The 27855-nt window shown below is 67.5% G+C and overlaps 4 protein-coding genes and 1 long non-coding RNA gene across 14 annotated transcripts; 3 read left to right on the top strand and 2 right to left on the bottom strand.

The window, feature by feature from the left end:
• Positions 1-207: 207 nt before the first annotated feature.
• On the bottom strand, positions 208-3283 carry RDH5 (retinol dehydrogenase 5). 2 transcript variants are annotated; one of them, XM_069806395.1, is made up of 5 exons: positions 3183-3283; positions 1719-2040; positions 844-1102; positions 600-763; positions 208-524 (listed from the first exon to the last, which is right to left on the bottom strand). In XM_069806395.1, exons 2-5 carry the CDS (start codon positions 2029-2031, stop codon positions 301-303), a joined length of 960 nt encoding a protein of 319 aa, XP_069662496.1. In that variant the 5' UTR covers positions 2032-2040; positions 3183-3283; the 3' UTR covers positions 208-300. The 2 variants fall into 2 exon arrangements, with proteins under 2 accessions (XP_069662496.1, XP_069662498.1); XM_069806397.1 differs by lacking the exon at positions 3183-3283 and adding an exon at positions 2133-2449.
• A 338-nt stretch (positions 3284-3621) lies between these two features.
• On the bottom strand, positions 3622-5796 carry BLOC1S1 (biogenesis of lysosomal organelles complex 1 subunit 1). The gene is made up of 4 exons (XM_069806425.1): positions 5655-5796; positions 5246-5318; positions 4435-4567; positions 3622-3995 (listed from the first exon to the last, which is right to left on the bottom strand). The coding sequence occupies exons 1-4, from the start codon at positions 5713-5715 to the stop codon at positions 3885-3887; spliced, it is 378 nt and encodes a 125-aa protein (XP_069662526.1). The 5' UTR covers positions 5716-5796; the 3' UTR covers positions 3622-3884.
• Positions 5670-9066, top strand: LOC138689846 (uncharacterized). 3 transcript variants are annotated; one of them, XR_011328678.1, is made up of 5 exons: positions 5883-6142; positions 6416-6705; positions 6837-6948; positions 7462-7671; positions 8069-9066. It is a non-coding gene; the product is annotated as an uncharacterized lncRNA (long non-coding RNA). The 3 variants fall into 3 exon arrangements; XR_011328679.1 differs by lacking the exons at positions 5883-6142; positions 6416-6705 and adding an exon at positions 5670-5864; XR_011328677.1 differs by having other exon boundaries at positions 5884-6705.
• Positions 9067-11946: 2880 nt separating this feature from the next.
• ITGA7 (integrin subunit alpha 7) lies at positions 11947-23982 on the top strand. Of its 7 annotated transcripts, XM_069806339.1 has the most exons (27): positions 11948-12184; positions 13974-14101; positions 14206-14285; positions 14379-14634; positions 15418-15549; positions 15720-15839; positions 17063-17270; positions 17415-17608; positions 17756-17844; positions 17928-18055; positions 18541-18636; positions 18725-18786; positions 18914-19083; positions 19400-19549; positions 19667-19779; positions 19861-20059; positions 20475-20558; positions 20633-20712; positions 20828-20905; positions 20989-21091; positions 21275-21451; positions 21543-21635; positions 21979-22092; positions 22189-22287; positions 22360-22485; positions 22748-22907; positions 23553-23692. In XM_069806339.1, the coding sequence occupies exons 1-26, from the start codon at positions 12015-12017 to the stop codon at positions 22862-22864; spliced, it is 3366 nt and encodes a 1121-aa protein (XP_069662440.1). In that variant the 5' UTR covers positions 11948-12014; the 3' UTR covers positions 22865-22907; positions 23553-23692. The 7 variants fall into 7 exon arrangements, with proteins under 7 accessions (XP_069662439.1, XP_069662440.1, XP_069662438.1 ...); XM_069806338.1 differs by having other exon boundaries at positions 11947-12184; positions 22748-23696; XM_069806337.1 differs by lacking the exon at positions 22748-22907 and having other exon boundaries at positions 23553-23982.
• A 261-nt stretch (positions 23983-24243) lies between these two features.
• On the top strand, positions 24244-27854 carry MCRS1 (microspherule protein 1). The gene is made up of 14 exons (XM_069806377.1): positions 24244-24484; positions 25044-25173; positions 25290-25428; positions 25515-25673; positions 25795-25904; positions 25993-26101; positions 26206-26344; positions 26431-26506; positions 26591-26619; positions 26733-26825; positions 26915-26997; positions 27106-27193; positions 27307-27434; positions 27516-27854. The coding sequence occupies exons 1-14, from the start codon at positions 24259-24261 to the stop codon at positions 27600-27602; spliced, it is 1596 nt and encodes a 531-aa protein (XP_069662478.1). The 5' UTR covers positions 24244-24258; the 3' UTR covers positions 27603-27854.
• Position 27855: the final 1 nt, after the last annotated feature.

Genomic DNA, 27855 nt, shown 5'->3' with positions numbered 1-27855 from the left:
CAGGACTGGTGGAAGGGCAGTGATGGTGGCAGTGTCCCTGTGGGTCCCCCGAGGGCCGTGGGCCTGGAAGCCACCCCCCACCCCGGTTGCAGTGGGGCTGGGGTCCCTGTGTGCCACGGCAATGCCACCAATGGTCCCCGAGCCGTGCGGGGACCCCATCCGGACCCGGGGCTACCGCAGGGACAAGCGCTGCAGGCGACGGTTTGCACGGCACCCGGGATGGGCAGTTTATTTGCAGCGCTGGAGGGTGGGGGGTGGGTCTCGCAGCCCTGAGGTGGGGCTGGTGGCTGCAGCAGGGGACTAGCGGACGCGGTGGGCCGGCTTGGGCAGGATGGTGGCCAGGGCGAAGTCGACGAGGCAGGCGGGCAGGTAGGAGGCAGGCAGCCAGAGCAGTTTGGCATCCCAGCCAGCGCTGTAGCGGGTGCGTGGGTGCCGGGCGCCCAGCGCGTGCTCCATGCAGCGGGTCACCTTGCTGAGGTCGGCGTCGCAGATGACGTTCATGATGAGCCGCTGCACCTTGAGGTCTGGGGGCGGGAGTGGAGGCAGGGGGGTCAGGCAGGGGAAACTGAGGCAGCAGGTGCCCCCCACTCCCTACTCACACTTGTGGAAGAAATCCTCGCCGTAGCTGAGCCGTGTCTCAGGTGCCAGGCGGTCCCAGAGCTGGCGCAGGGACGCCTCGATGCTCTCCAAGTTGGTCACCGCCGTCTTGAAGAAGCCGGGCTCCACGATGCTGACCTTCACCCCGAAGTGGTACATGTCACGCCTACGGGATGTACGGCCATCAGGATACGGGATGGGGGGGCTGCGGGGCGGGTTGGGGGGGGACGGACGACCAGCACCTACCGCAGGCTGTCGGAGAAGGCCTCGATGCAGTATTTGGAGATGCAGTAGCCACCGCCGTTGGCGGAGAGGCGACCCAGCACGCTGGAGGTGTTCACCACCCGGCCCCTCGCCCGTTTCAGCAGGGGCAGGAACTGGAGCGTCACCTCGATGGCCCCGAAGGCGTTGACGGCCATGACCTGGCGGTAGTCCTCCATCCTCATCCACTCCGTGGGGCCGATGGGGTTGGCCACCCCGGCGTTGTTCACCAGCCCAAAGAGACCTGGGGGGAGGACACGGGGACATGACAGGACACGCGAGGTCGGGGATGTTGGCCATGATCCCTGCCCTGTGGCACCTCCCCTGGGACCCCCCACCCTCTCCCCAGTGTGCCCTGGTGGGACCCTCCCCTCCATCCTGCCCTGTAGCACCTTGCAGGGACCCCCCCACCCTATAGCCCCTCTCCTGGGCTCCCACCCGCCCCCTGGCAGGACCCATCTTGCCCTGCAGCCTCTCTCCAGAGCCCCCTCAACCTTCGCCTTAGGATGACCTGGTGGGACCCCCCCCCCCCATTCTCCCCTGTAAACACCTCATCAGGGACCCTTAATCCTGCCCTGCAGCACCTCTCTGGGGACCCCCAGCTGTGCCCTATACCCCCCCCCCAGATCTCCCTGTCTTGCCCTATGGCATCCTTTGGTGGGTCCCATCCTCTTGCCCTATACCGTCTCTCCTGAGACTACCCCTCCCACTCCTTACCAGCTCCTGGTGGGACCCCATCCCACCCCACAGCACCTCCCCTGGGGTCCCATCCTGCCCCATCGCATCTCCCCTGGGACCCCATCCCACCCCGCAGCACTCCCCCCCGGGGTCCCATCCTGCCCCCCCTACCCCCTGCTCACCTTTCTCGCCCACCTCTGCCCGCACCCACTCGACGGCCTGACGGATGCTGTCGGAGCGGGTGACATCGAGCAGGGTGGTGCGGAGGTGACCGGAGCAGCCCCGCTGGAGGCTGTCGGCCCCTTTCTGGGTCAGGCAGGCGGCCAGCACCCGGTAGCCCCGGTGGGCCAGTCGCCGTGCCAGCAGGTTGCCGAAGCCGCTGTCGCAGCCCGTGATGAAGACATGCTTGTCCTTGACGGAAGGCAGGGTCCGGCGGTCCCGCACCAGCCAGCCCAGCACCCAGGCCAGTGCCGCCAGCAAGAGGTACAGCCACATGGTGGGGGTCTGCAGGGCCGGGGGGAGGGGGGGGGCGCGGTGGGAGAGGAACCCAGGTGTTCTGGGCCATGCCACCCCCCCGCTCCCCGCCAAGTCAACACCTGCACCCCAAGTTGAACCCAGGCTCCTTGCTCGCCGGGTAAAGCCACGCACCGCTCCCCATGCAGGGAACCCCCAGATCCCCTGCCCCACACCGTGGGGGTCTGACTACACCCCCCCCTCAGGTGGAGGGTGGGAAAAGGCAGCGGGGGGGGGGCGCAGGTTGAGGATTGACCTCAGCTTGCAGCAGGTCCCACATGGGTCTTGGTCTGTGCCCAAGTGCCACGGGGCACCCGGGGACCCCAGGCGGTAGTCCCTGCCCTCCCGGGGTGGGGGGTGAGCACCCTATGCCCCCCACCCACCCCCGGACAAGTCCCTGACCGACCTCCCTCCCGCTGGGCCAGGGCGTCCAGGCGGTGTGCCGGGGATTAGCCGGGCGCAGTGCGTCAGCACCCGGCCGGGAACCAGAGCCCACAGGGCGGAACTGGGGGGGGGGCGTCCCAGCTGCTCCCCCCGGCGTAACCCCGTCCCCCTCCTGCCCTCCCAGGGCAGGGACGACCCCAGGCACCCTCCGCTCCTGACCTGCATGGGTGACCATCACCGCTGCCTCTGGGACCCCCCAACCCACCTGCCCCATATCCCACCCACCCCTCCCTATAAGGAAGCCCTGTGGGGGGGCTGTGTACCCCTCCAGGAGCCCTGTTTGGGGGGGGTCTTTGGGGGTGTCAGGATCCCCCCCCATTGCACCCAGCAGTGGGTACTGGCTGGGGGTTAAAAACCCCCTGAGGCTGCGATGGGGGGGGTCCAGGCTGACCCCCAGAGGGGGTGGCAGCCCCCCCTCCCCAACCTTCCCCACCCTCAGGGGCTGTGGGGGGAGACTCGGTGTCTGCCCTGGGTCCCCGGAGCCGGGTGAGGGCGGGGGGCAGGCAGCAGCCCCCTGCCCAGCCTGGATGGTGTGGGGGTCTCGGCGTGCACGAGACCCGATAGACTCGTCTCACTGTACCCCCACGGCCATGGGGCAGACCCAAAGACCCCCAAAACGGGGCTCTTGGAGGGGACACAGCCCTGGCCTGGGGGGCAGAGGGGACCCCACCCACCGAGCCCCCACCTACCGTCAGCGGGGCAGAGGGCTCCGGCCACTGCTCTGGCTGTGGTGGCAGAAGCCGTCTGAGCTGGGGAGGCCGCGGCCGCTCCTCCCCGTGCGCCAGGGCCAAGCCCGCAGCCAAAGTTCACAGTGGGCTGAGCCCCCCCGACACCCCCCTCCGCCGCTGGGTGCAGCACCGGGGGAACTTGGGTGCGTGGGGGTACTGGGATACCCCTCGCCTTGTTGGGGGACCCTCACCACAAAGGAGCCCCTGACCAGAGCCAGGAGGGCGGGCAACCCCCAGGGCACGCAGAACTCCCCCCACCCAGGTCCCCTTCCCAGCCCTGGGAGGGGGCATCGCCCAGAGCTGGGGGGGGGGGGGCCAAGCTCTCCCCTGGGGGATTAGAGCCCTCCTGGCCCAGAAGGAGCCCTTTGTCTGGGGAAAAAAAGGAGCCTCAGAGCCCGAGTTAAGCGGTAAAGAGGATGAGGGGGCTTAGGAGGGGGCGGCCGAGGGCTGTGCCAGGGCCCCGGCACGCGCCTGGCCTGGCCTCCGCACACCGCCCATACAACCACGCTTTATTCTGCCCACTCTCTGGTACGGAGGGTTCCCCAAGGCAGCCGGGAGCTGCTGTGGCATTGCGGCCGGGGCCCACGTTATCTGCCACGACCAGCCACGGTGGTGGCAGGAGGGGGTCGGGTGGCTGGGGGGGCTGGTGGTGGCAGCGGCAGCTCAGGAGCAGGAGGGCTGGAGCTGCCCCTTGTAGACATACTCCAGGGCGGTGGCGATGGTCCGCATGTCCATCTCGATGCTGCGAGCCCAGTTTTCCACGTCGCCGATCTCCTGCCGGAATGGAGGGGGGGGACTGTCAGGGATCTGCTGGTGGGATCGGGGGCGGCGGGGGTCCGCCCTGCCTTGCTTCCCTCCGGCAGCCGCAGCCCTGTGGGGGCTCAGGGCTGGCTGGGACCCTGCGGGTGCTGCCCGTCCTGGTGCAATCTGACAGCGGGCAGATGGTGCTGCCAGACTGGTCCGGCATCGAGCAGTGGGGCCAGGGGATGCAGCTGGGGGGACACGGCTCACCCACCCACCGGCACTGGGCAGTGCCGGCGGTGGTCTCCCGGTGCATGTGGGGTGGAAGACTCCATCCCTTGGCCACCACCGGTGACGGTTCCCATGGGGCTGTTTCTCCACATTTCCCAGAGGGAAATCTCCCCCTCCCCATGCCAAGCCAGGGATGGGGGGGGCAACCCTGGAGTCAGGGGGCAGGGACAGGGACCCCCACCTTGAGGGCCTGGTTGAAGTTCTCCACCATGGTGATCCACTGCCCAGTCTGCTTGGCGAACTGGGCCGCCTGCACCTGCAGCGTCTTCACCTCATGGTCCAGCTTCCGCTGGTTGACGTATGCCTGTGCCACCCTGCCGGGGGGGGGACACACGACTCGGGGGGGGGCACATACACATACAGGGTGTGGGGTCCCACCCCTATGGCCCTGGGGAGGGGGGAGTCCCCAGGAAGGGGGTGGCTGGGGGCTGGGGGAGGGGAAGCCAAAACACTGGGGTGCCATTGGGGGGGGCTGGGGAGGCCAGGGGGTCCCGGGGGGTGTGGGGGCAGGGAGTTGAGGGGGTCCCTGGGCAGGGGTTGGGGGGGGGGCTGTCCTGGCTGGGGGTATGTGGGGGAAGGGGCTTGGGGGGATCCCTGGCCAGCAGCGTTAGGGGGGCAGGGGTCCCTGGATGGGGGTTTGGGGGGTGCCTGGGCAGGGTTTTGGGGTGGAAGGGGCACCAGGGTTGGGGGGGTGGTCCCTGGCTGGGGTGTCCAGGGGTAAAAGGTGCTGGGGGGGCTCAGGGGGTCCCCAGCTGGGGGTTTCAGGGAGGAGAGGACTCGGGGGGGGGCTTGGGGGATCCAGGCCAGGGGGTCTGAGGAGGAAGGGGCTGGGAGGTTGGGGGCGTCCCGGACTGGGGGGGCTGGGGAAGGGGTCCCTGGAGGGGATTTGGACTGGGGGAGAGGCGTGAAGGGGTCCCTGGCGGGGGTTTTGGGGGCAAGGGGCCGCTGGGTTTGGGGGGGTCCCAGCCGGGGGGGGTCGGTCTCGTCCTCACCCCACGTTGAGGTGATCGACCAGGGCCTCGGTCAGGCGGGTGGCGGCGGCGATGGCCTCCCTGCGCCGCCGCTCTGCGGGGACATGGCCGTGAGGGGCGGCGGGACCCCCACCCCACCCTACCCCGCACACGCTCGCCGTGACGCCAGCAGGGAGCCGCGTGACGTCAGCGGGCGGGGCGGTGACATCACGCTCCACCCTGCCGGCCACCCCCTTCGGCCCCTCACGGCCACGGTTCCCCCCCCCGCCAACCTCTCCCAGCCTTGACGGACAGCCCCGCCGGCCAATGGGGTACGCGCCCGCGCGGCTCCCCCCCCCCGGCGGTGAGCGGCGGCACCCGCCACCAATCGGACCGCTCCCCGGGGCGCGGGGCGGGGTCGGTCGCCATGGGGACGGGGGGGCGGGCTCACCCTGCAGCTCCCGCCGTTCGCTCTGCCGCGCCTGGTGCTCCTTCAGCAACCGGGAGAGCATGGCGGCCCCCGTACGGCACCGGCACGGCCCGCGTCACCTGACCGGCGCGTCACCGCCACGTGACACACACCCCCCCGCCGCCCCGCCTCCTGGGGCCTATAGGGGCCTATAGGGGCCGTAGAGTCCCATTGGGGGCTGTGGGGGCCCGGGTCGGGGCTTTGTAGGGGCCTAGATGGGGGAGACAGGGACCCGAGGGGTCTACAGGGGCCTGGGAGAGGGTATGAGAGGGCTGCAGGAGTCCACGGGGTCTATAGGGGTCTGGGTGGTGGCCCGTGAGGGTGTCAGGGCCATGTCAGGGCTGCAGGGATCTGTCTGAGGGAATGGGGAGCTGAGTGGGCTATGGGCGCCTGGCTGAAGGTCTGTGGGGGCTATAGGAGCCTGGCTGGAGGTGTGGGCACTTGTGAGTACTACAGGGGCCTGTCTGGGGGTGTGGTGTGCTGTAGGGGTTTGTGCTGGGGGATGTATGGGTGCTATAAGGGTCTGGGTGAGGGTTAGAGGTGCCTGAGGGGGCTACAGGGGCCTGGCTGATGGTATGAGAGGGCTGCAGGGGTCCACAGGGTCTATAGGGGTCTGGGTGGCGGCCTGTGAGGGTGTCAGGGCCATGTCAGGGCTGCAGGGATCTGTCTGAGGGAATGGGGAGCTGAGTGGGCTATGGGTGCCTGGCTGAGGGTCTGTGGGGGCTATAGGAGCCTGGCTGGAGGTGCAGGGTGCTGTAGGGGTTTGTGCTGGGGGGTGTATGGGTGCTGTAGGGGCCTGGGTGCTGTGAGTCTATGGCATGACAGCTGCATGGCTGCCTCATGCGCTGCCCGGGATGTTGGGCTCCCCTTTGCTCTGCTGGTCCCAGCTGTGCTGGCTCCTGGTCCCAGTAGCAGCTATGTGGCTGGGGGGGGCCTGGGCTGTGCCCCATGAGTGACCGAGAGCCCAGGCATGGCTCGGCTGTGGCATGGGGTGCCGGGGTCCCCACCCCATCTTTGGGGTGCTGGGAGGCAGGTGAGCCGTCTCTCCTTCTCCCCGTGATCTGTGATGAGCGGGGTAGTGGTCTGCTCCCCACTGGTGAGGGAGAGGCCAGGGGGTGCCTGAAGGAGCTGAACACAACTGTTTAGCCCACTTTTACTTCCCAGGTGGACCAGCCTGTGCTGCTTGGGAATTCCTGAGCTCTCACCTGCTTCCTGGCTGCTGGGGCTAAATCTCAAATAATCCAGAATCATCTTTGTCAGGGCATCCCAATGTCAGGTACAGCCGCCTGTTTGTGTGCCAGGATGTAATGGATGGGGCTGGTAGTGGGAGAAATGAGCTGGCAGGGGGTGGGGGAGAGATGGCCAGGCTCCCCAGATGCAGCTGCTGCCAGCAAAGCACACTATGAAAATTAAATTGGCCTGCAGAGTGCCGGAAGGGTGAGCTGGCAGAAATGCCGGGATGCATCTGATCTCACCGGGCTTAATCAGCCTGAGACCTGGGATGAGGCTGGTCCGTTGGCCAGGCGCCGGCTGGCCGCAGCCGAGCAGAGTCAGAAGGAGGAGGAGGAGGATCTCGTCATCCCCTTGGGTTGGGCAGGGGATGGGAGTATGAGGAAGGTGAAAAGGAAAGGCTGGGACTGCGGGGAAGGGGGCTGTGGTTGTGCGGGTTGGTGCTGGCAAGGGGTAGGCAGGGCTCGGGGCACACTGGCAAGGCTTGGGGTGCAGGCAGCACAAAGTTCTGCCTCGTCACAGCCATGGTGTTGACTGTTTCATCTCGCCCTCCTCTCAGGGCAGTCCTGGCAGGGGTTGCCCACTCACGGCCCCATCAGGAGCGGGATGTGCATCTCCGCATCCCAGCTGGATTCTCCCCATGGATTCAGTTTCTTGTTCCTTCACTGTCTTCTTGCCTTCGTGCTCTGAGCTGGTGACCTGGAGGAGCTCTGGCCGCAGCTACAGGAACTTGAGCATAAAATGTGGCTAAAGATAAACCAGTGAATGGGTAAAAATAACCCCAGCTTACTCCCCACACGCCTGTCTGATGCTGGCCCGCTCCAGTTACACAAACAAGTTCTTGCCTGCAGGAGCCCCTGCAGCCTTGGGGAGGGGCAGAGGAATTTATTTTGTTGTTCCCATCATTAGCTGACAAGCGTGCTGGGCTAACAGGGGTGCTGTCGGGCAAAGCATGCTCGGGGTCTGCATGTAGTGGGGCCGCTGCGCTCCTCCCTGCACCTGGGCTTGGCATGTGGCGGGGTTGGCTGCTCCCCATGAAAGGTTTGGGTGTATCCGGGGGGGTTTGGTGTTTGCAGGGATAACTGCCGGCAGCTCGCCCACCCGCCCCAGGAGGAGGTACCGCTCCCAGAACCGCGCCAACCCGGTTCCTGCCCTTCCTTCCACAGGAATGAAGATCGCTGCCCAGTTGTGGACCTTTGCTGGTGACGGCTGACGGGCGCCTGTGGGAGTTCACACCTCTCCCAGGCGCTGGCTCCGGCTCTTGGCACGCGCCGGGGATGTGCCTCGGCTTCCCTTGCTGACGCTGCCTGGAACAGCAGCGAACTGCTTTCACGTCTGCCCCGAGAGGCACGACTGGCCCAGGCTGTGGGCACAGGAGCTGCTCCCGTGTGTGGCTCCGCTGCCTCCCCCGTCCTCCCTCCTCTCCTGCCGTCGCAGGGTGCTCCGTGGGGAGAGCCTGGATTCAATTCAGCCCTTCACAGAGTTACAAGTGCTGGCGAGGTGGTTCGGCTACTCCGGGGGAGCCCTCGGGAGCGTTTCCCTCCCTCCATCCGTGTGGAAGTGAGCGGTGGGTCCCATCCTCGCCCTGCCCGAGCTCTGCTCCCGGCCCTCGCCGCTCCCTGACTCCAGCTGTTTCTATGCCCAGGGCAGCGCTTCCCGGCTCTCCCACTCTCCTGCTCCTGACCCTGCAAAAGCCTTGGCGAGAATCCTGGAGCAGATCCTGCCCTTGCTGTGGAAGCGGGATGGAGATGTCCCTGTGTTGCCCCTGGGTTCCGCTGTCCTTGGGTGGGTTGGGGAGCTCAGCCCTGCTTGCTCCCCCCCTCCCCGTGCACTCCCCCCCATCTCGGCTGCACGATGCGGAGGCTGCTGGGGTGAGACTGCAGCTTCTGGGAGCTCAGGGTTCAAATCCAAACCAGGGCTTGGAGCAAAGGGAATCCTCCCAACAAGGAGTTTTCTTCTCCTGACAGCCAAGTTGTTGCCTGACCCCCCCCTTTCCCTCGCTCACCCCCCAGCTATGAAAACCCTCGTGCTTCATGCCTGAGCCACTGGGAATGGTGTCCTGCCGTGAGCTGGGCCGGGGGGGGAGCGCTCCCCTTGGTAAACCCTGCCTCATTTGGAAGTTGGCCCTTGCACTGAAAATAAAATTCTGTTGAGATGGCACGGAGGGGATGACAAAGCCCGCCATGGTGCCAGGAGTGACCAGGCTCCCCCTCTCACTCCCTGCTTGTCCGGGGGCAGCGACGGCCGCTCCTGTGCTTGTGCAGCAAAACTGGCCCCGCTGAAACCCAATCGCCAGCAGCTGGTGCCGGGGTGGGATGAGGCCATGAGGCCCCGGGAGCCCCAAGGTGGGAAGCGTCCTGTTGTCCGTTCACGAGGCAGTTTTGGGGTTGGAAATCCCTGACCCGCTGGGCTCTGGGGTGGGGGGGGCAGGCCTCTGGGAGAGCTGCTGTCGCTAATCTGGAGCAGCTGGCTTCTCCGGCATATTATCGGGCTTGGTGTGGGGAGCGGAGTGAGCTCTCTGCTGGGACCCCGCTGTGGTAGCCCCGAGGGTCTGTCCTGGCATTGCTTGGGATGTGGGGCTGGCTCCCCCACAGCTGGAGTGCTCCAGCCTTGGATTTGGGTCTGTTTGAGGGAAAATAAAGCCGATTTGGAGGCTTGGGTGGGAGGAGGGAGGCTTGAGAGTGTGTTGTCCCTGAGGTGGTTGGTTTGGAAGCTGGGACGAGAGCCAGGTGGCAGAGCAAGTTGGGGTTGCACGCTGGGATCCCATCTCCTCTCTCCCTGCTCCTGGACATCCTGAAGCCTTAATAAGATTTTTTGGGGAGTCCCCTCTGTGCTGAGGGGCAGCACTGGGACCCCAAGTCATGTTTTTATCTAGATGAGCTACTCACCCAGCTTCCTGGCCACCAACACCTTCCTTTCTATTTATACTCGGCCTGATGCTTGCGTGATGCCATCCTCTTCATCAGGCAGCAGCGGCTGGATGGGAGAGCTGATGGGGAGCTCGGTGCTCCCCTGCTGGGTGGGTGATGGGGTGCGAGGGGGGGGCTGCAGGAGGCTGAGCAGCCCCCGGGGACTGGGTCTGTTCCCGTCCTCCGCTCCCAGGCAGGGATCGGCCGTTTCCCACGTCAGGAGCACAACGGCTGGGACATTGGAAAGGGATTTGGGCTGCGCAAGAGGAAAGAACGGGTGAGCGTGGGGAGGGCTGGATGGCAGCCAGGCGGGGGGCGATCTGGGGGGGGCATGGACCCTCTTGGCCTTGCCTTCATTTCCCCCGAACACAGGGCTGGCTGGCAGTGAGGAGGAGGAGGAGGAGCAGCTCGGGGTGAAGGACTGTTCTTGCATCTAGCGCGGAGCTGGAGCTCATTCACACGGCCGGAGCAGCCCTGCCAGCTCCCAAATATCTTCACAGGCCTTTGGAGAGCGGGAGAGGTTAAAAATAGCCAGTGTGCTGGAAAATATGACAGCCCCCCCTTTCCCTCCCCCCCCAAGCTGCCGTTTGGGGCATGGGGCCGTGCTCGAGCCACAACCGCTCCCGTGGGACCCTGCTGTGCCGGTACCGCTGGCCCCCCCGTCCCCTGGGAGCCAGCGAAGGCACCGGCCCCTTTGGCGTGGGGGTGCAGGGGTCCCATTCTGCTGGGGAGCCAGCTGCTCCTCTTGTTTTGGGGTGCGGGGGGGGTTACTCCTCTCCTGGCCCAAGGGTGGAGGAGGTATCAGGGTGTCACTGCAGGTGACGGAGTTTTGGGGTATCAGGGTATTGGGGTATCACTGCAGATGACGGGGTTTTGGGGTATCAGGGTATCGGGCTATCACTGCAGATGACGGGGTATTGGGGTATCGCTGCAGGTGACGGGGTTTTGGGGTATCAGGGTATCACTGCAGGTGATTGGGTTTTGGGTTGTTGGGGTGTTGCTTCTTGGCAATGACCATGCAGAGCCCGATTGCCGTCCTGGCACACTACGCTCAGCAGACATCTTGTGAGTGCTCCTCCACTCCGTCCTGGCTCACAGAGGGTCCAGAGGTGGGCGATTGCCCCCGCCTCAACCCCCCACCCAGGGATCCCCTGCTGCCCAGCCCTGGTGCTGTGCCCGGTCCTGGGGGCCGTGGCCCCGTTTCAGCAGTGCTGGAGGGGGGTGAGCAGCAGTTTGGGGCTGGGGGGGGGTCACCGGTGCCTCCAGGGCTGTGCCTGGATGGGGAGACCTCCCAGGGGTCTGGGGCTGGGCTGGGGGCTTCGACATCTGCCTGCGCACATGGGCACGGCTGGTCCGTGCGGCGTGGGGTGCCATGCACTGTGATATGGGGTGCAATGCACTGCGATATGGGGGTGCAGCGCTGTGCAGGGTGCTGTAAGGGGTGATGGGTGCGATGCACTGCGATAAGGGGTGCGATGCGCAGCGATTCAGGGCACGGTACACTGTGATGTGAGGTGCACCGCGCTGAGCAGCGCTGTGCAGGGTGCAATATGGGGTGATGGGTGCGAGGTACTGCGATGCGGGGTGCAGCACAGGGTGGTACAGGGTGCGATGGCCTGTGTGGGGTGCAGTGCGGGGTGATGGGTGCGATGCACCGTGATCTGGGGTGCAGTACACTGCGATACGGGGTGCAATGCCCCGTGCGGGGTGCAGTTTGGGGTGACGGGTGTGATGCACTGCAATGTGGGGTGTGATACCCCGTGCAGGGTGCAGTATGGGTGTGATGCACTGCGATGTGGGGTGCAGTACACCGTGATATGGGGTGTGATGCCCCGTGTGGGGTGCAGTACAGGGCGACGGGTGCGATGCACCGTGATCTAGGGTGCAGTACATCGTGGTATGGGGTCTGACACCCTGTCTACAGTGCAGTACGGGGTGATGGGTGTGATGCACCAGAATTTGGGGTGCAGTACACGGCGATACGGGGTGCGATGCCCCGTGCAGCGAGGTTGGGGGGGGGGCTGCTGCGATGCTCTGCCCCGGGCTGGGCGACCCGGGCGGTGACACACGGTGGGACCCAGCCCGCGGCAGGCGGGGCGGGGGCCGTGCTTCCCCGTCCTCCTCCTCCTCCTCCTCCTCCTCGCCGGCGGCCGGAGCAGGAGCCGGAGCCGGGAGGAGGGGGGAACCGGCGGTGACCGGCGGCATGGCGGGGGCTCGGGGGTTCTGGCTGCCCTGGTTCTGCCTGCGGCTGATGGCGAGCGCAGCCTTCAACCTGGATGCCACCAGCACCCTGCTGAAGGACGGCGACAAGGGCAGCCTCTTCGGCTTCGCCGTGGCTCTGCACCGGCAGCTCAGCCCCGAGCCGGCCGGCTGGTGAGTGCGGGAGACCCCCGGGAAGGGGGGGGGGGCGGCTGGGGGGTCCGGACCCTCGGGGCCGGGAGAGGCGCGGGAGCCGTGGACACCCCCCCCTCTCCACGCCGGGTCCCCGTGGATCCTTGTCCCGGGTCGGGTCTCCCCCTGCTCTGTGTCCCCCTCCTCGGGTCTGTGTGTCCCCCCCCCTCGCTCGGGGCAGCCGCTCAGGGCTCCCCCCCCGCTCCCCGGGATGCTGGAGGGGCCAGATCCTGCCCCTCACGGCTTCGGGGTGCTGAGACTCCAACGGGGCCGGAGACCCGATGCGACGGGGACGGGCGCGGGGACCCGCCGCCTGCGCTGCCGCTGCTCCCGAATTATTCAGCCGGGGCCGGGGCGGGGGAAATTGGGGGGGCGATCGATGCCCCGAGCGCAGCCTCAGGGTGCTCGGGTGGATGGACCCCCCCGGCCGGGCCCCCCCTCCCCGGGCCGTGCCCGCCGCCTCCCCCGCGCCCGCTTGCCGCTGAGCTGGCAAACGCCCACCCGCCGCATGCCAGGGCAGCCACCGGCTGCGGTCACCGTCCCCAGCCCCTGTGTCCCCCCGTGTCCCCCGCAGATCCCAGCCCCTGTGGTCCCCGTGGCACCTGTGAGCCCCCCCAGAGGGGATCGGGCTGCTGGCGGGGGTCTCAGCAACAGGGACCCCTGGAGCCGGCAGGTCTTGGGGCGCTGTCACCCGCGCCTCCCCACCCGCTCACGAGGGCCCAGCCGCCCTCCTCGTCCCCGATGCCCTGGCATGCCACCGCCTGTCCCCGTCCCCCCGCCAGGCCGGTGGCGCTGGCCAAAGCCTCCCGGCCGCGGCAGCCGCCCTCTCCACATTCTTGGCGGCGGGAGGGTTATTTTCGCTCCCCGGTGCCCCAGCTCCCAGGCAGGTGTTTACAGAGCCGCCGGCACCGCTCTGGGCTCTGCCCCACCAGCACCGCACCAGTGTCCCGCTGCCCGTCCCCTCCGCTCCCCGGCGGGTCTTGGGGATGGGCTCAGCCCCATGGGTTCCTTACCCGCTCCCTTGGCCCTGGCACCCCGGGCAGTGCCCGGTGCCCTGGCGCAGGGTGCACTCCTGTGCCTCCGTCTGGCTCCCTCCTTTTTTGGGCATGTTGCTGCAGGGTTATTTTGAGTGAATTCCAGTTTATTTTTACCGGCTCTGCCTCTCCGCCACCCCCCGGGGCTCCCTCGCGTCCTGAGGCCACCGTCCCCCAGGGCAGAGGGGCTGGGGGTGGCCGCAGGTGCCCCATGGCCACCAAAGAGCCACTGGCGGCGCGGCACTCATCCGACAGAGGAGCGAGCCCCGTCCCCTCGGGGACCCTGGGGAGGGCTGTGCAGGGTGGGCGTCTGGGTGGGGGTCAGGGTGCCCCCAACCCTGCTGCACCAAGGGGGACAGGGCAGGGAGTGGGCAGGAGTGGGGGGGTCTGGGTGTGCGTCACCTCCTGCGCCCTGTCCCCTGCTCACACGTGCACCGAGCTGTGGCTGAGGCCTGCAAACGGCCGCGCCAGGGCTGCAGCTGCTCAGCCGGGCGGGCTGGCACCGTGCTGGACAATGCACCGCGCTGGCACGGCCAACGGCGTGAAATCGGTGCGGGGGTGTGGGGACAGCTGCGTGGGGACAGGGATGCTCCCAATGGGTGCCGTGGGGGGACACCGGCTGTGCAAACCTGGCAGCGCGTCTGTGCAAACCCAGCATCGCACGTGCCCGCTTGTGCACGGCTGGGGCTTGTGGGGAGGGGGCCCGTGCCCTGACGGGGGGCTCCTTGCCATGGCAGGCTGCTGGTGGGGGCCCCCCAAGCGCCGGCGCTGCCCAGCCAAGGTGCCAACCGGACCGGGGGGCTCTTCGCCTGCCCGCTGACCCCCGAGCTCTCCGACTGCTGGCGGGTGCCCATCGACGAAGGAGGTGAGCTGCGCAGCTGGGGGGGTGCTCAGTCTGCAGGGGGGCCACCCCCTGGCTCCCCAACCCCAGGAGTCCCGGCAGGGGCTGACACTGCCCGTCCCCACCAGTGGACCTGCAGCGGGAGAGCAAGGAGAACCAGTGGCTGGGGGTGAGCGTGAAAAGCCAAGGTGCCGGCGGCAAGATTGTGGTGAGCACCGGAGAGGGGGAGAACCGGCAGCAAGGGCTGCAGGGGTGGGGGGGGTCCCCCGGCACCTCCTGACACCCCCCCCCCCGCGCACAGACCTGCGCTCACCTGTACGAGTCACGGCACCGGGTGCATCAGCCCCTGGAGACGCGGGACGTGATCGGGCGCTGCTTCGTGCTGAGCCAAGACCTGCGGGTGCAGGACGAGCTGGACGGGGGCGAGTGGAAGTTTTGTGAGGGGCGGCCGCAGGGCCACGACCGCTTCGGCTTCTGCCAGCAGGGCCTGGCCGCAGCCTTCAGCCCCGACCACCATTACATCCTCTTCGGTGCCCCTGGCACCTACAACTGGAAGGGTGAGGGCTGGGGGGGCGGCTGGGCCACCCCCAGACCCCGGGCTGAGTGAGGGTGCAGGAGCGGGGTGGTGTGCGGTTGGTCGGGTGCATGTGGGTGCGCGTTCCTGCCTGGGCAGGCATGCAAGGTGTGCACATGCGTGTGTGATGGGTGTGCAAGCTGTGGGTGTGAGCATACGAGTGCCTGGGTGCTGCATGCGAGCGTGGTCTAGGGGCGAGCGTGTGGCCGTGTGCGTGCTGTGGGTGTGAGCAAGTGTGGGTGTGTGCACAGTGTATGTGTGAGCATGTGTGGGTGTGAGCACAGACGTGTGTGAGAGAGAGCACGCTACAGGTGTGAGCACAGGTGTGTGTTTGTGCTGTGGGAGTGAGCAGGTGTGTGTGCACGCTGTATGTGTGAGCATATGGGTGTGTGCATGCTGTATGAGTGTGCAGGTGTGGGTGGGTGTGCAAACGGGTGTGCGTATGCAAGTGTGCGTGCAGGCATGTGCACAGACATGCATCATGTGTGAGCATGCTGTGGGTGTGAGCACACCACAGGTGTGTGTTCATGCTGTGGGTGCGAGCACACGGGTGTGTGCATGTGTGGGTTGGGGCACACGTGCACGCACACCACAGCCACGTGTCTGTGTGTCGGGATGCCAAGGCCAGGTCCAGGTCCGCCCGGTGAGCGCAGTGCCGTGGGGCAGCTCCAGTGCCCCTTTGTCCCCAGGCAGCAGGAGGGTCCCCAGTTGGGTGGTGGTGGGGGGTCCCCACCCCGGCCCCCCTCACCCCTCCTCGGTTCGGCAGGGAACCTGCGCGTGGAGCTGCTTAACCAGAGCTCCCTCGACCTGCTCCGCTACGACGACGGGCCCTACGAAGCCGGGGGCGAGAAGGACCAGGACCCCTCGCTCATCCCCGTGCCCGCCAACAGCTACTTCGGTACGGGCACGGCGGAGCCAGGGCACGGCACGACGGCACAGCACCGGGGGACCCCCACATCGCTGCCGTGGGACCCCCGCTCGTCCCAGCCGCCTGGCTCCAGCCTGCCCCGGCCACGATGCCCACCCTGACGCCCCTCTCTCTTTCTCTCCCGCCCGGCTGCGGCGCAGGGCTGCTTTTTGTGACAAACATTGATAGCTCAGACCCCGACCAGCTGGTCTACAAAACCCCCGAGCCCAACGAGAAGGTGCCCGGCGCGGCCGGCGACGTGGCCCAGAATAGCTACTTGGGTTCGTAAACGCCGGCACCGACAGCGTCCCTGTGTGCCACCCTCCCCGGAGCCGTGTCCTGTGGTGTGTCCCCCCCCGTGTCTGTGGAAGGGAGAGGAAAGGAGAGCTCCCGCAGCCTCCACCGGGCCCTGTGAGCACACGTGCACACGTGTGGACACGCGTGTCCACATGCACTGAGCACACCTCCATCCGCACCTCCCCGTGCACGCAACATCACCCCCCCATCTTGCACGCACGCACCAAGCACACCCCTCCTTTGCACACCCCCCCGCATGCGTGCCCCCCCTTCCTCGTGCACACCCCCTTGAACACCCAGCCGTGCACACGTGTGGCTGCACACCCTCCCCGCCCGCCGCACGCTCTCACCCCTCTGGGGTCCATCTCCTGTGGGCACACGCCTGTGGCTGTCACCCCCCCCAGGGTGGGGGTCCCAAACCCCTCCAAGCCCCCATCCCTGTCCTTGTCCTTGTCCTGTGTCCCGTCGCTGTGCCGGGGCTGCAGCGGGGGCACCGCCAGGCTGGGGGGGGGGGGCATGGGCAGAGGCCGGGGGGGGCACAGAGCCTGGCGTAGCCCCCCAGCACCCCACTGTCCCCGTGCTGTTCCCTCCGGAGATGTTTCTGCATGGGGGGGTTGCACGGTTCCCGCGGGGGGAGACAGCGGCCGTAGCCAGCTGGAGCGTGGCTGGGGGCTGCCGGGGGGCTGCACGGCTGCGGGGGGGGGGCTGTACACTGCAACCGCTGCATGTAGGGAAGGGACTCCCGACCCCCCACTGTGGAGGGGGCTCTGCTGCTCTCTCCAGCTGGGGGGGTGGGTTCCAGCCCCCATCTGGCTCTGCTCCAGGTCTTGCTGCTCTGGCCCCAAAATCTTCTTTTCTCTCCCCAAAATCTTCCCTTCTGGCAATGCGGGGAGGGGCTGGTCCTTGCTCACCCTGGCAGCCTCTGCTCCCCCTTGCTCCAGAGCCGGGGAGGGGACCCCGCAGCCCTTCCCCCCCCACCAGCTACAGCCGCTGTGCCCCAGGGAGCGCAGAGCAGGGAAACTGAGGCACGAGCATAGCCCCCCCACCACCATTCCCACGCCAAAGCACGAGGGTCCCCAATGGGAGACCTGGCCACGCAGGGCTGAGCAGAGAGAGAGAGACGGACAGACGGACGGGCAGATGGCGGGTGGGGGGGCCGGGGGCCAGGCAGGCACCGACGCCTGCCCCCCCCCCGCTACCTCCGCAGGCTTTTCGGTGGACTCGGGCGCGGGGCTGACGCGGAGGAGGGAACTCAGCTTCGTCACTGGAGCCCCCCGTGCCAACCACACCGGGGCCGTGGTCATCCTGCGCCGCGACAGTGCCAACCGCCTGGTGCCCGAGGCCGTGCTGCCCGGCCAGCAGCTCACCTCCGCCTTCGGCTACGCTGTCGCCGTGCTGGACCTCAACAGCGATGGGTGAGTTTGGGGGGACCCTCCATGCCCGTGGCAGCTCAGCACCCCCCACACTCCCCCAGTCTCCATGCCGGGGTATTGCCCTAGCTCGGTGCACCGGGACGGCTTGCCGTGGCCGGGAGGGTGATGGAGCCGCTGTCCTTGCAGCTGGATGGACCTGGTGGTGGGGGCCCCCCACTTTTTTGAGCGCAAGGAGGAGATCGGGGGGGCTGCCTACGTCTACATCAACCCGGCAGGGCGCTGGGACTCGGCCACCCCCCTCCGCCTCAATGGCACCTGCGGCTCCATGTTCGGCATCGCCCTCAGCGCTGCTGGGGACCTCAACCAGGACGGCTTTGAGGGTGAGGGGCTCTGGGGGGGGGCTCTGGGGTCCCGATGGGCTGGAACACAGTCTGCATCCTGCCGGGGGGGAGATGGTGGGGGCTGCATCCCATAGAGGGTCCTGGGAGGGTCTCAGCCCCCCCCACTACCTGTCCTTGCCCCCCCAGACCTGGCTGTGGGAGCCCCCTTCGACGGTGCCGGCAAAGTCTACATCTACCATGGCAGCAACCTTGGCATCGTGGCAAAGCCGGCACAGGTGAGGGGGTGCGGGGCCTGGGGGTGCATTGCCCACTGCCCCTCTCCCACCGGTTCCCAGTGTCACGGGTGCCTTGTCCCCAGGTCCTGGACGGGGAGGGTGTGGGAGTGACGGCCTTCGGGTACTCACTCTCGGGGGGGCTGGACGTGGATGGGAACCTCTACCCTGACCTGCTCGTCGGCTCCCTCTCCGACACTGTCGTGCTGTACAGGTGAGTGCCCACCACAGGCAGCCCAACTCCCTGTGCTGCCTCCATCCCCAAGCATCCCCCTCCCCAGGCATCCCTATCCCTGAGCATCCCTATCCCAGAGCATCCCCCTCCCCGAGCATCCCTATCCCCGGGCATCCCCCTCCCTGAGCATCCCCCTCCCTGAGCATCCTTATCGCCAGGCATCCTTCTTCCTGGGCATCCCCATCCTTAGCATTCCCCTCCCCGAGCATCCCCCTCCCTGGGCATCCCCCTCCCCAGGCATCCCCCTCCCCGGGCATCCCCCTCCCCGAGCATCCCTATCCCTGGGCATCCCCATCCCTGAGCACCCCCCATCGCAGGGCTCCCCTCAAACCTCCCAGCCCCCTCAGCCAGGGGGTCTCTGGTCCCTGGGCCCAGCCAGAGATCCCATGCAAGGGGTGAGTGCCGGGTCTGCGCAAGGCTTGGGGGGGGGCCCAGCCTGGCACCCCCCATTTCTCCCCTGGCAGGGCCCGGCCAGTCATCCATGTCTCCAGGAACGTCTCCCTTCTCCCCCCCAACATCGATCTGGAGCGGAGCAACTGCCAGCACCAGGAGGGCGTCTGGTGGGTGCCACCCGCTTCCCCCCCCCAGGCACATAGCCGGGGCACAGCCAGGGGTGGGTGCCGCCCGTCTCACCCCGTGCCCCCGCAGCGTGGATGTCCGAGCCTGCTTCAGCTACACGGCCAGTCCCGCCAGCTACAGCCCCCGCCTCGGTGAGCGTGGTGGGGACAGGCAGTGGGGTGCGGGGACCTTGGGATGCACCACAGCGGGGGGACAGGAGCCCCCCAGGCTGGGAGGCAAGGGACGCCCCGGCATCGCACCCGTCCCTCTCCCTCCCAGTGCTGGAGTACGTGTTCGATGCTGACACAGACCGCCGGCGCCTGGGACAGGCCCCCCGCGTCTCCTTCCTTGGCCGCCGTCCCTCGGATCCTGAGCATCAGTTCTCCGACACAGTGGAGCTGCCCCGGCAGCACGCCCGTGCCTGCGTCAAAGCCACCTTCCAGCTCCAGGTGGGTCCCCATCCTCACCCTCATCCCCATCCCAATCTCCATCCTCATTCCCATCCTAATCCTTATCCCCATCCTCATCCCCATCCTTGTCCTCATCCCCATCCTCATCCTCATCCCCATCCCCATCCCCATCCTCATCCTCATCCTCATCACCATCCTCATCCCCATCCCCATCCCCATCCTCATCCTCATCTTCATCCCTGTCCTCATTCCCCATCCCCATCCTCATCCCTGTTTCCCTCCCTGCCCTCATCCTCCTCCCCATCCCCACCTTCATCCCTGTCCCCCCCCTCACCCTCACCCACCCTGCCCACAGGACAGCATCCGTGACAAGCTGCGCCCCATCGCCGTCACCCTCGCCTACGGCATCCAGGGAGCCGGGGCGACGCGGCAGAGCCGGGGGGCCACCCTGCCACCCCTGTTGCCCGTGCTCAGCCCCCAGCAGCCCAGCAGCCACCGCACCGAGGTAGGGACCCGGCCGCGTTCCATGACCCCCTCCCCACCTCCCCAGGGGTCTGGGGTGCACCGTCCCGCACGGGGGCTGCCTGGAGTGTCCCTGTCCCCCCCCCGTGTTCCCCCCCAGGTGCATTTCCTGAAGCAAGGCTGCGGGGACGACAAGATCTGCCAGAGCAACCTCCAGCTCCGCTTCCAGTTCTGCGCCCGCCTGGGGGACGCTGATTTCGTGCCCTTGCCCAAGTGAGGGGGGGGTCCCCAACCCGTGGGGTATTGGGGACATCCCAGGGTGGGGTGGGGGGCTCACAGCCGCTCTGCCCCCAGGGGCGCGGATGGCACCGCCATCTTCGCCATGAGCGACCAGAAGGACGTGGCCCTGGAGATCCACGTCACCAACCTGCCCTCGGACCCGGCGGAGCCGCAGCGGGACGGGGATGATGCCCACGAGGCCATGCTCACCGCCACGTTCCCCCCGGAGCTGCCCTACTCTGCCCTGCGCCCCTATGATGGCCGGCCATCCTTGGTGCGGTGGGGGTCTGGGGGGGGGAGAGTGAGGTTGGGGTGCTCTGGGGGTGGTACCGAGGGTGCTGGGGGCAGAGGGTGGTCCTGGGGTTGCTGGGGATGTGGGATGGGATCAGATCTGGGGATGCAGAGGGATGGGGATAGTCCCGGGGTTGCTGGGGATGGAGAAGGATGGGGACGGTCCTCAGGATGCAGAAGGATGAGGATGGTCCTAGGGAGCAGAGGGATGGGGATGGTCCTGGGTGTGCTGGGGGCGGAGGGTTGGGGATGGTCCTCGGGATGCAGAAGGATGAGGATGGTCCTAGGGAAGCAGAGGGATGGGGCTGGTGCCAGGGGTGCAGGAAAGGATTAGTCCCAGGGTGCAGCAAGCTGGGGGGGACCCCCAGCAGCAGGGTCTCAGCTCTCTGCCCCCCCAGGACAAACCGGTGGTGTGCCTTGCCAACCAGAATGGTTCGCAGGTGGAGTGCGAGCTGGGGAACCCCATGAAACGTGGAGCTCAGGTGGGTGCAGCTCCCCGCTCCCCCCAGCCCCCAGTCCCTGGTCCCGGCCCCAGCCCTCACCCCTCTGCCCCCAGGTGCGGTTCTTCCTCATCCTCAGCACCCTGGGCATCACCATCCAGACCACGGACCTGGCGGTGGAGCTTGCCCTGTCCACGTGAGCCCTGGGGGGGTCCGGGACCTTCACGGCAGAGCCCCACACTTGGCTCTGTGTGTCTGCAGTGGGGGTTCGGGGTGATGCCCCCCCTGATTCCTCCCTGCCTTGTCCCCAGGATCAGCGAGCAGCCCGGGCTGGAGCCAGTGGTGGCTCGCGCCCGCGTGGTCATCGAGCTGCCACTCTCCGTGACGGGGTGAGTGAGGGCGGGAAGGGGGGGGGTCCGGGACCACCACCACCCCCCCCAAGGGCTGCCCTGACCCCCGTCTGTCCCCACAGTGTGGCCGTACCGCCCCGGCTCTTCTTCGGCGGGGTGGTGCGGGGGGAGAGCGCCGTGCGGCGGGAGAGCCAGGTGGGCAGCGCCGTGCGCTTCGAAGTCACGGTGAGTCACCCCAACGCCTGGCTCCCGCAGCAAGGGGACGGGGGGCACGCGGGACACCGGGGGTCTCAGCCCTGCTGCTCCCCTTCCTGCCCTATGCTGCTGGATGGGGGGGTGGCTGTGGTGTGTGGGGGGGTCTGTGCCGCCCCGCTCACGCCGCCGTTCGCCCCCACTCCACCCCGGCAGGTCTCCAACCGGGGCCAGTCGCTGAAGACGCTGGGCTCAGCCTTCCTCACCCTCCTCTGGCCCCACGAGATCAGCAATGGGAAATGGCTGCTCTACCCTCTGCACCTGGAACTGGTGGCTTCCCCGGGGCAGCGGGCGGCCTGCAGCCCCGCCGCCAACCCGCTGCGCCTGGCCCTGGTACCGCCGTGGGAGGGGGGCACGGGGATGGATCCATGGCCGGGGGGGGTCCTTGCCGCCCCCCCTTCATGCCCATCCTTCCCCGCTCCAGGAGCCACCGGGGGAGGCTGACAGTGCTGAGGCACCCACTCCAGGGTCCTGGTGGGTGCCGGCACCTGCGGAGAGGAGGAAGAATGTCACGCTGGTGAGTGGGGCTGGGGGGCACCCGCTTCTGGGGGGCACCCGCTCCTGGGGTGCAGCCGATTCTGGGGTGCACCCAGTCCGGGGGTACCCCTGCTCCTGGGGTACCCATGATCCTGATGAGCACCCACTCCTGGGGTACCCCTGCTCCTGGGGAGCACCCACTCCTGGGGTGCCGCTGTGCATGGGGTGCACCAGCAGCTGGAGTATACCCGCTCCTGGGGTGCACCTATTCCGGCACACCTAATCTTGGGGTGCCCTGGCTGGTGGTGGGGTGCTTGGCCGGGCTGATCCCCCCATCCCATCCCATCCCATCCCGTCCCGTCCCGTCCCGTCCCGTCCCGCAGGACTGTGCCCAGGGCACTGCGCGCTGCCTGGCCTTCCGCTGCCCGCTGTACAGCTTCGAGCGCGCTGCCGTGCTGACGGCCCGCGGGCGCCTCTGGAACAGCACCTTCCTGGAGGTAGGAGGGGATGTGGACGGGCCTCCCCAGGACGGGGATGGGTCCCCCCCCGGGCTGCGGAGGGGGGTCAGCCCATCCTGTGCCCCCCCACCACAGGAGTACCTGGCCGTCACCTCGGTGGAGCTGATCGTGCGTGCCAGCGTCTCGGTGACCTCCTCCATCAAGAACCTGGTGCTGAAGGATGCCTCCACGCAGGTCTGGCCCTCCCACCCCTGGCCCCCCCCAGCCCACCACCTCGCTGCCCCCTGACTACCCTCCCCTCCCCAGATCCCCATCTCCATCTACCTGGACCCCGGGGCGGCGGTGGCCGGCGGTGTGCCGTGGTGGGTCATCCTGCTGGCTGTGCTGGCCGGCATCCTCGTCCTGGCCCTCCTCGTCTTCATCCTCTGGAAGGTGAGGGGATGGGGTCCCCGTGGCAAGATGTGTCCCCCTCCCTGTGGCACGGGGTCCCCTGGACATGCTGTGCTGTGCCATCCCAGCTACGCCGTGCCGTGCCACACCGTGCCACATTGTGCCGTGCCGTGCCACCCCAGCTATGCCATGCTATGCCACCCCAGCCACGCTGTGCCGTGCCGTGCCGTGCCATGCCGTGCCATGCCGTGCCGTGCCACGCAGCCTGGCCTTGCCCAGCCTCACCCTCTTGCTTCCTCCCCAGTGCGGCTTCTTCAAGCGGAGCAGCCGAAAGTCCCGCTACGCTGCTAACTATTACCGGGCCCGCCTGGGCCTGCAGCCCTCCGCGGCAGAGAAGCAGGCGCTGGAGGGCGAGCGGTAACGCAGGGCTCTCCCGCCCTGGCTCCGGCGGGCAGCGAGCACCGGTGCGCAGGGGTGTGCGAGGGCTGGCAGCCACCCTGCGCGGGTGTGCGAGGGCTGGCGGTGTGCCGAGGCGGAGGGACGAGGGTTTGCAGGGTCTGCGTGCGGGTGTGCGTGGGTGTGCGGCGTCAGGGTGGAGGGAACGAGGGTTTGCAGTGCTGCTGTGTGGGTGTGCGAGGGTTTGCAGCGTCCAAACTGGGACGTGCGAGGGTTTGTAGTGCTGGTGCGTGGGTGTGCGAGGGTTTGCAGTGTCCAAACTGGGACGTGCGAGGGTTTGCAGTGCTGGTGCATGTGTGTGCGAGGGTTTGCAGTGTCCAAACCAGGACGTGCGAGGGTTTGCAGTGCTGGTGCATGGGTTTGCAGTGCTGGTGTGTGGGTGTGCGAGGGTTTGCAGTGTGGGTGTAGGTGGGTTTGCAGTGCCGGCACACGATTGTGCAAGGGTTTGCTGTGCCCAAACCGGGACGTGTGAGCGTTTGTGGTGCTGGTGCATGGTTGCACGAGCACTGATGCAAAGCGCACGCCCCTGCTCTTTTGGGGTGAGTGCCGAGGGATGGGCCAGCGCCGGCACAAGCGCCGGTGCCGCGGGCTTGCGGAGCCGTTCCCAAAGCCAAGGCGTCCCCGCGGGGCCCTGACTCGCCGGTCCCCTGCAGCTGGGCTTCTTCCGTCGGGCGCGCTACGCGCCGCCAGCCGTGCCGCAGTACCACGCCGTCAAGATCCCGCGGGAGGAGCGGCAGCAGTTCCGCGAGGAGAAGACAGGCACCATCCAGAGGAAGGAGTGGGCCGCCAACTTGAGCGAGGCCAACGACAGCCATGTCGCCCCCAGCTCAGCGTAGACCCCCCAGGCCCCGGGGGATGGTGGCACACACATGGGATGCTGGACACGGGACCCTCCTTCCCGGCCCCGGGGAAGGACCCTCTGGCACCGCGTGTGGGGAGGCACACGCGTGTGCCGGCACACGCAGGACTGCTCGCAAAGGGACGGGGCCCGTCAGCCCCACGGGAAGGGCTGGACCCCACGGGGAGGGCTCGGCCCCGCAGCGATGCTCGACCCAATAAAAGAAGGAACAGCCCCTCCGCGGAGACCGTCTCCTTTCTTCGCAGCTTGGGGGTGTCCGCCATGATGGGAGTGGCCTGGGGGGGCGGCACTGGGGAGCCGCCATGATGGGTGTGGCGACGGGTGCCGCCATGATGGGTGTGGACGTTTCGACGGGCGGCGGGTAGCTATACTGCTGGGGCCGGGTCGAGCCCTGTCTGCCGGGATAACGGGGGACGTCCCCGTTCCTGCCCGTGGGTTGGGCCCGGCCGCCCCCGACCCACCGGCGACGGCGGCCCCGAAAGGAGCGGGGTGGACGCGGGATGTGCGGCCCTGCCCTTAGCCAAGATGGCGGCGCCCTGAGCCAAGATGGCGCCGCGCCTCGGGGGCCGGGCGGAACCTTTAAAATGGCGGCGCACTTCCCGGCTTCACCGCGCCTGATGCTGATGTCAAACCGTTTTCCGGTGGGTACCCGGAAGCGGCGCCGTCCATGGAGGCGCCCGGGCGGACGCCGTCGTGGAGCGGCTGGAGCCTCCGCTCCCGGGGATGGTGAGGCCGCGGCACCGGAGCCGGCACCGGCTGCCCGGGGCGGGGACGGACGGACGACGCCCCGCGGGAGGCGGCAGCCGGGGGTGGGGGGACGGACCTGGGTCCTCCCCGGGCCGGGGAGGGGGGAGGGTTTGCCCGGGGGGCCCCGACAGGGCCCTGCGCCGCGCCCTCCCCCCCCCCCCCTCCCGCCAGCACCGTGTCCCCCATCCCCTCCCCGGGCTCCTCATGTAACCTCCGGTGCCCCCGTGTCCCTTCGTGTCCCCTTGTGTCTCCCCCCCGTGCCCCACACCTTGCCCCGTGTCCCTCGCTGCCGCCCACGGCCCCCCGTGACACTCCCCCCCCATTTCCGCGACCACTTTACTTCCCCCATGTCCTCATGCTTGTCCCCGCATTCCCAGCATCGCCCCTGATCCCTACAGGGTTGGAGTCGTGTCGTTGTCACCCCCCCAAAAGCCCCCTGGAAAGCTGCACCCCCAGCTGCAATGGGGAGCCCAGAGGTTTTGCAGGTTAGCTTTTGGGGCGCAACTGGTGACCCCCCTCTCTCTTCTGTCCCCCACAGACGTGCTGCTCTCCGGACTGATGGCGTCGGGCGCAACGAGCCGCTCCGAGGACGAGGAGTCACTGGCGGGGCAAAAGCGGGGTTCGGCCCAAGCCTCGGGTGCCATCCCCAAGCGCCGCAGCTCCTCGCGGTACGCCAGGGTGGGAGAGGGAGGGTGCAGGGCTGAGCCTTGCCTGCTGCCTGCCTGTCTGCAGGAGATGGTGGCCTGCGGACACCGGGACTCAAAGCTGTCTTTGTTTTTTCCAGCTTTATCAAGCGGAAGAAGTTTGATGATGAGCTGGTAGAGAGCAGCCTTGCTAAATCCTCTAGCCGGGCCAAGGGCGCCGGTGGGGTCGAGCCCGGGCGCTGCTCAGGCAGCGAGCCCTCCTCTAGTGAGAAAAAGAAGGTAAGGGGCTGGTGGGGACATCCAGGGGCCGGCCAGGGGTCTGGGGAGCTCAGAGAGACCCCGAAACCTCGCCTCTGCCCACCCAGGTCTCCAAGTCTGTGTCCACCCCCATCGCACCCAGCCCAGTCCCGACCCCCGGCCTCGCCAAGCGGATGAAGAAGAGCAAACAGCCCCTGCAAGTGACGAAGGACCTGGGCCGCTGGAAACCCGCTGATGACCTTTTGCTCATTAATGCTGTGCTGCAGGTAACGACCCCAGGGGAAGCTGCTTGTCCCCCTGGGGACCCTCACAGGAGGGTGTTTGCCATCACTGTGTTTTGGGGTTGGCCCTCCATGGGACTGTCCCCTCACCTGGGGACTTTTCCAGACCAATGACTTGACCTCCGTGCACTTGGGCGTGAAGTTCAGCTGCCGCTTCAACCTGCGGGAGATCCAGGAGCGGTGGTACGCGCTCCTCTACGACCCCATCATCTCCAAGTGAGTGCGGGACAGGCCCGGAGGGGTAGAGCCATCCCAGGTGGGGGCCGGTGGGGGCTCTCACACTGTGATTTCCCTCCCACACCAGGCTGGCCTGCCAGGCCATGCGGCAGCTGCACCCTGAGGCGATCGCCGCCATCCAGAGCAAAGTGCTGTTCAGCAAAGCTGAGGAGCAGCTGCTGAACAAGGTGGGATCGGTAAGAGCCAGCCGGGAGTGGAGTGGGATGGGGGGGTTCTAGTCTGGGGTTTTGGGCTCTCGATGGGGGTCCTTGCTGCCATGTTTTCCTTTTCTCCTCCGCAGACTAGCCAGCCCACGCTCGACACCTTCCAGGAGCTGCTCCACAAGCATCCTGACGTCTTTTACCCCTCCCGGACGGCCAAAGCTCTGCAGCTCCACTGGCAGCTCATGAAGCAGTACTACCTGCTGGATGACCAGACTGGTGAGGCCGGGAGGGTCCCCTGTGTCCCCTGCGTCCCCTGTGCCCCCCGCCAGCCCCCTCACTCCTTCTCCTCCTGCTCCTTTCAGTGCAGCCGCTGCCCAAGGGGGACCAAGTGCTGAACTTCTCGGATGCTGAGGACATGCTTGATGACAGCAAGCTGAAGTGAGGGTTTTGGGGGGCTGGGGTAGGGAGAGGGGCCATGGCTGGGGGGTAGCACAGTTTCATCCTGCCTCTTCTCCCCTGCAGGGATGTGCGGGACGAGGTGCTAGAGCACGGTGAGTCCAGCCCGCTCCCATCTGGGCAGCCTGAATTGGTGGGGAGAGGCCCAGGACCCCCCCAGGATGGGGGATAGGTGCCCCCCACCCTCCACACCTCCCTTTTTCCCCAGAGCTGACCGTGGCCGACCGGCGCCAGAAGCGGGAGATCCGGCAGCTGGAGCAGGAGCTGCACAAGTGGCAGGTGCTGGTCGATAGCATCACAGGTGAGAGCTAGGAGCGAGGGGGGGGCCATCTGTCCATCCCCCCAGCTGTCTGTCTGTCCCTCCACCCCTCTCCCTCCTCCTTCCTGCAGGCATGAGCTCCCCGGACTTTGACAGCCAGACGCTGGCCGTACTGCGGGGCCGCATGGTGCGGTACCTCATGCGTTCCCGGGAGGTGAGCGCAGGTGTTGTGCCCCCCGTCCCTCACCCTAGCAGAGCCCCCCCACTCCCCAGGGAGCCCCCCTGGCCTCATCATGGCCCCCTGTCACTTCCTTCCCTCCAGATCACGCTGGGCAGAGCCACAAAGGACAACCAGATTGACGTGGACCTGGCACTGGAGGGACCGGCCTGGAAGATCTCCCGCAAGCAGGGTAGGGATGGGGACTGGGGCTGGGGCAGGTCTTGGGGGGCTCTGGAGCAGGGAGTGCTGCGTTCCCCCCTCCTCTCGCCCCATATCCCCCCTCACCCCATATCCCCCCTCCAGGCGTCATCAAGTTGAAGAATAACGGGGATTTCTTCATCGCTAATGAGGGCCGGCGCCCCATCTACATCGACGGGCGCCCCGTGCTTGGTGGCAACAAGTGGAAGCTGAACAACAATTCGGTGGTGGAGGTGAGCCCTGATGCAGGTGGGGGGGCGTCCTAGGGGGTCTAGGGGTCCCATCCTGCTCACCCTCTGCTCCCCACTCCCCAGATCGCCAGCCTCCGCTTCGTCTTCCTCATCAACCAGGACCTGATTGCCCTCATCAAGGCGGAGGCGGCCAAGCTGGCCCAGCAGTGATGAGGGCTGGGGGCTGCTCTGCCAGGTCCCCCCCACTGGCCCTGTATGGGGGGAGTGGGGGTCCTCACAGCCCCCAGTTTGGCACTGGGGCCCCCTCGTCCCCCTCAAGATGCCTCCTTGGGGGTGCTGGGCCCCTCCTGCCCCCAGCCCCAGGGCTGGAGATTGTTACCTTCCAATAAAGTGTTTTCCCCTGCCCCGATGTGGGGGTCCCCAGGGCCTGGGGCCACCCCGGGGGGGGACACAAGACCCCCAG

Source organism: Haliaeetus albicilla, chromosome 18, assembly GCF_947461875.1.
Source record: "Haliaeetus albicilla chromosome 18, bHalAlb1.1, whole genome shotgun sequence".
NCBI classification, from domain to species: Eukaryota; Metazoa; Chordata; class Aves; order Accipitriformes; family Accipitridae; genus Haliaeetus; species Haliaeetus albicilla.
This window is presented reverse-complemented; position numbering and strand designations above follow the sequence as displayed.

Excerpts from the sequence above, each read along its gene's own strand:
- RDH5 (XM_069806395.1), bottom strand. The coding sequence starts at position 2,031 with ATGTGGCTGTACCTCTTGCTGGCGGCACTGGCCTGGGTGCTGGGCTGG. Across the intron at positions 1,103-1,718 it reads GGCAGAGGTGGGCGAGAAAG|GTCTCTTTGGGCTGGTGAAC; the intron begins GTGAGCAGGGGG and ends TCCTCCCCCCAG. Across the intron at positions 525-599 it reads CGAGGATTTCTTCCACAAGT|ACCTCAAGGTGCAGCGGCTC; the intron begins GTGAGTAGGGAG and ends TCCCGCCCCCAG.
- BLOC1S1 (XM_069806425.1), bottom strand. The coding sequence starts at position 5,715 with ATGCTCTCCCGGTTGCTGAAGGAGCACCAGGCGCGGCAGAGCGAACGG. Across the intron at positions 5,319-5,654 it reads CGAACGGCGGGAGCTGCAGG|AGCGGCGGCGCAGGGAGGCC; the intron begins GTGAGCCCGCCC and ends ATGTCCCCGCAG. Across the intron at positions 3,996-4,434 it reads ACTTCAACCAGGCCCTCAAG|GAGATCGGCGACGTGGAAAA; the intron begins GTGGGGGTCCCT and ends CCATTCCGGCAG.
- ITGA7 (XM_069806337.1), top strand. The coding sequence starts at position 12,015 with ATGGCGGGGGCTCGGGGGTTCTGGCTGCCCTGGTTCTGCCTGCGGCTG. Across the intron at positions 15,840-17,062 it reads GGCCCAGAATAGCTACTTGG|GCTTTTCGGTGGACTCGGGC; the intron begins GTTCGTAAACGC and ends CTACCTCCGCAG. Across the intron at positions 20,060-20,474 it reads ATGATGGCCGGCCATCCTTG|GACAAACCGGTGGTGTGCCT; the intron begins GTGCGGTGGGGG and ends CTGCCCCCCCAG.
- MCRS1 (XM_069806377.1), top strand. The coding sequence starts at position 24,259 with ATGTGCGGCCCTGCCCTTAGCCAAGATGGCGGCGCCCTGAGCCAAGAT. Across the intron at positions 25,174-25,289 it reads AAGCGCCGCAGCTCCTCGCG|CTTTATCAAGCGGAAGAAGT; the intron begins GTACGCCAGGGT and ends TGTTTTTTCCAG. Across the intron at positions 26,620-26,732 it reads GGACGAGGTGCTAGAGCACG|AGCTGACCGTGGCCGACCGG; the intron begins GTGAGTCCAGCC and ends CTTTTTCCCCAG.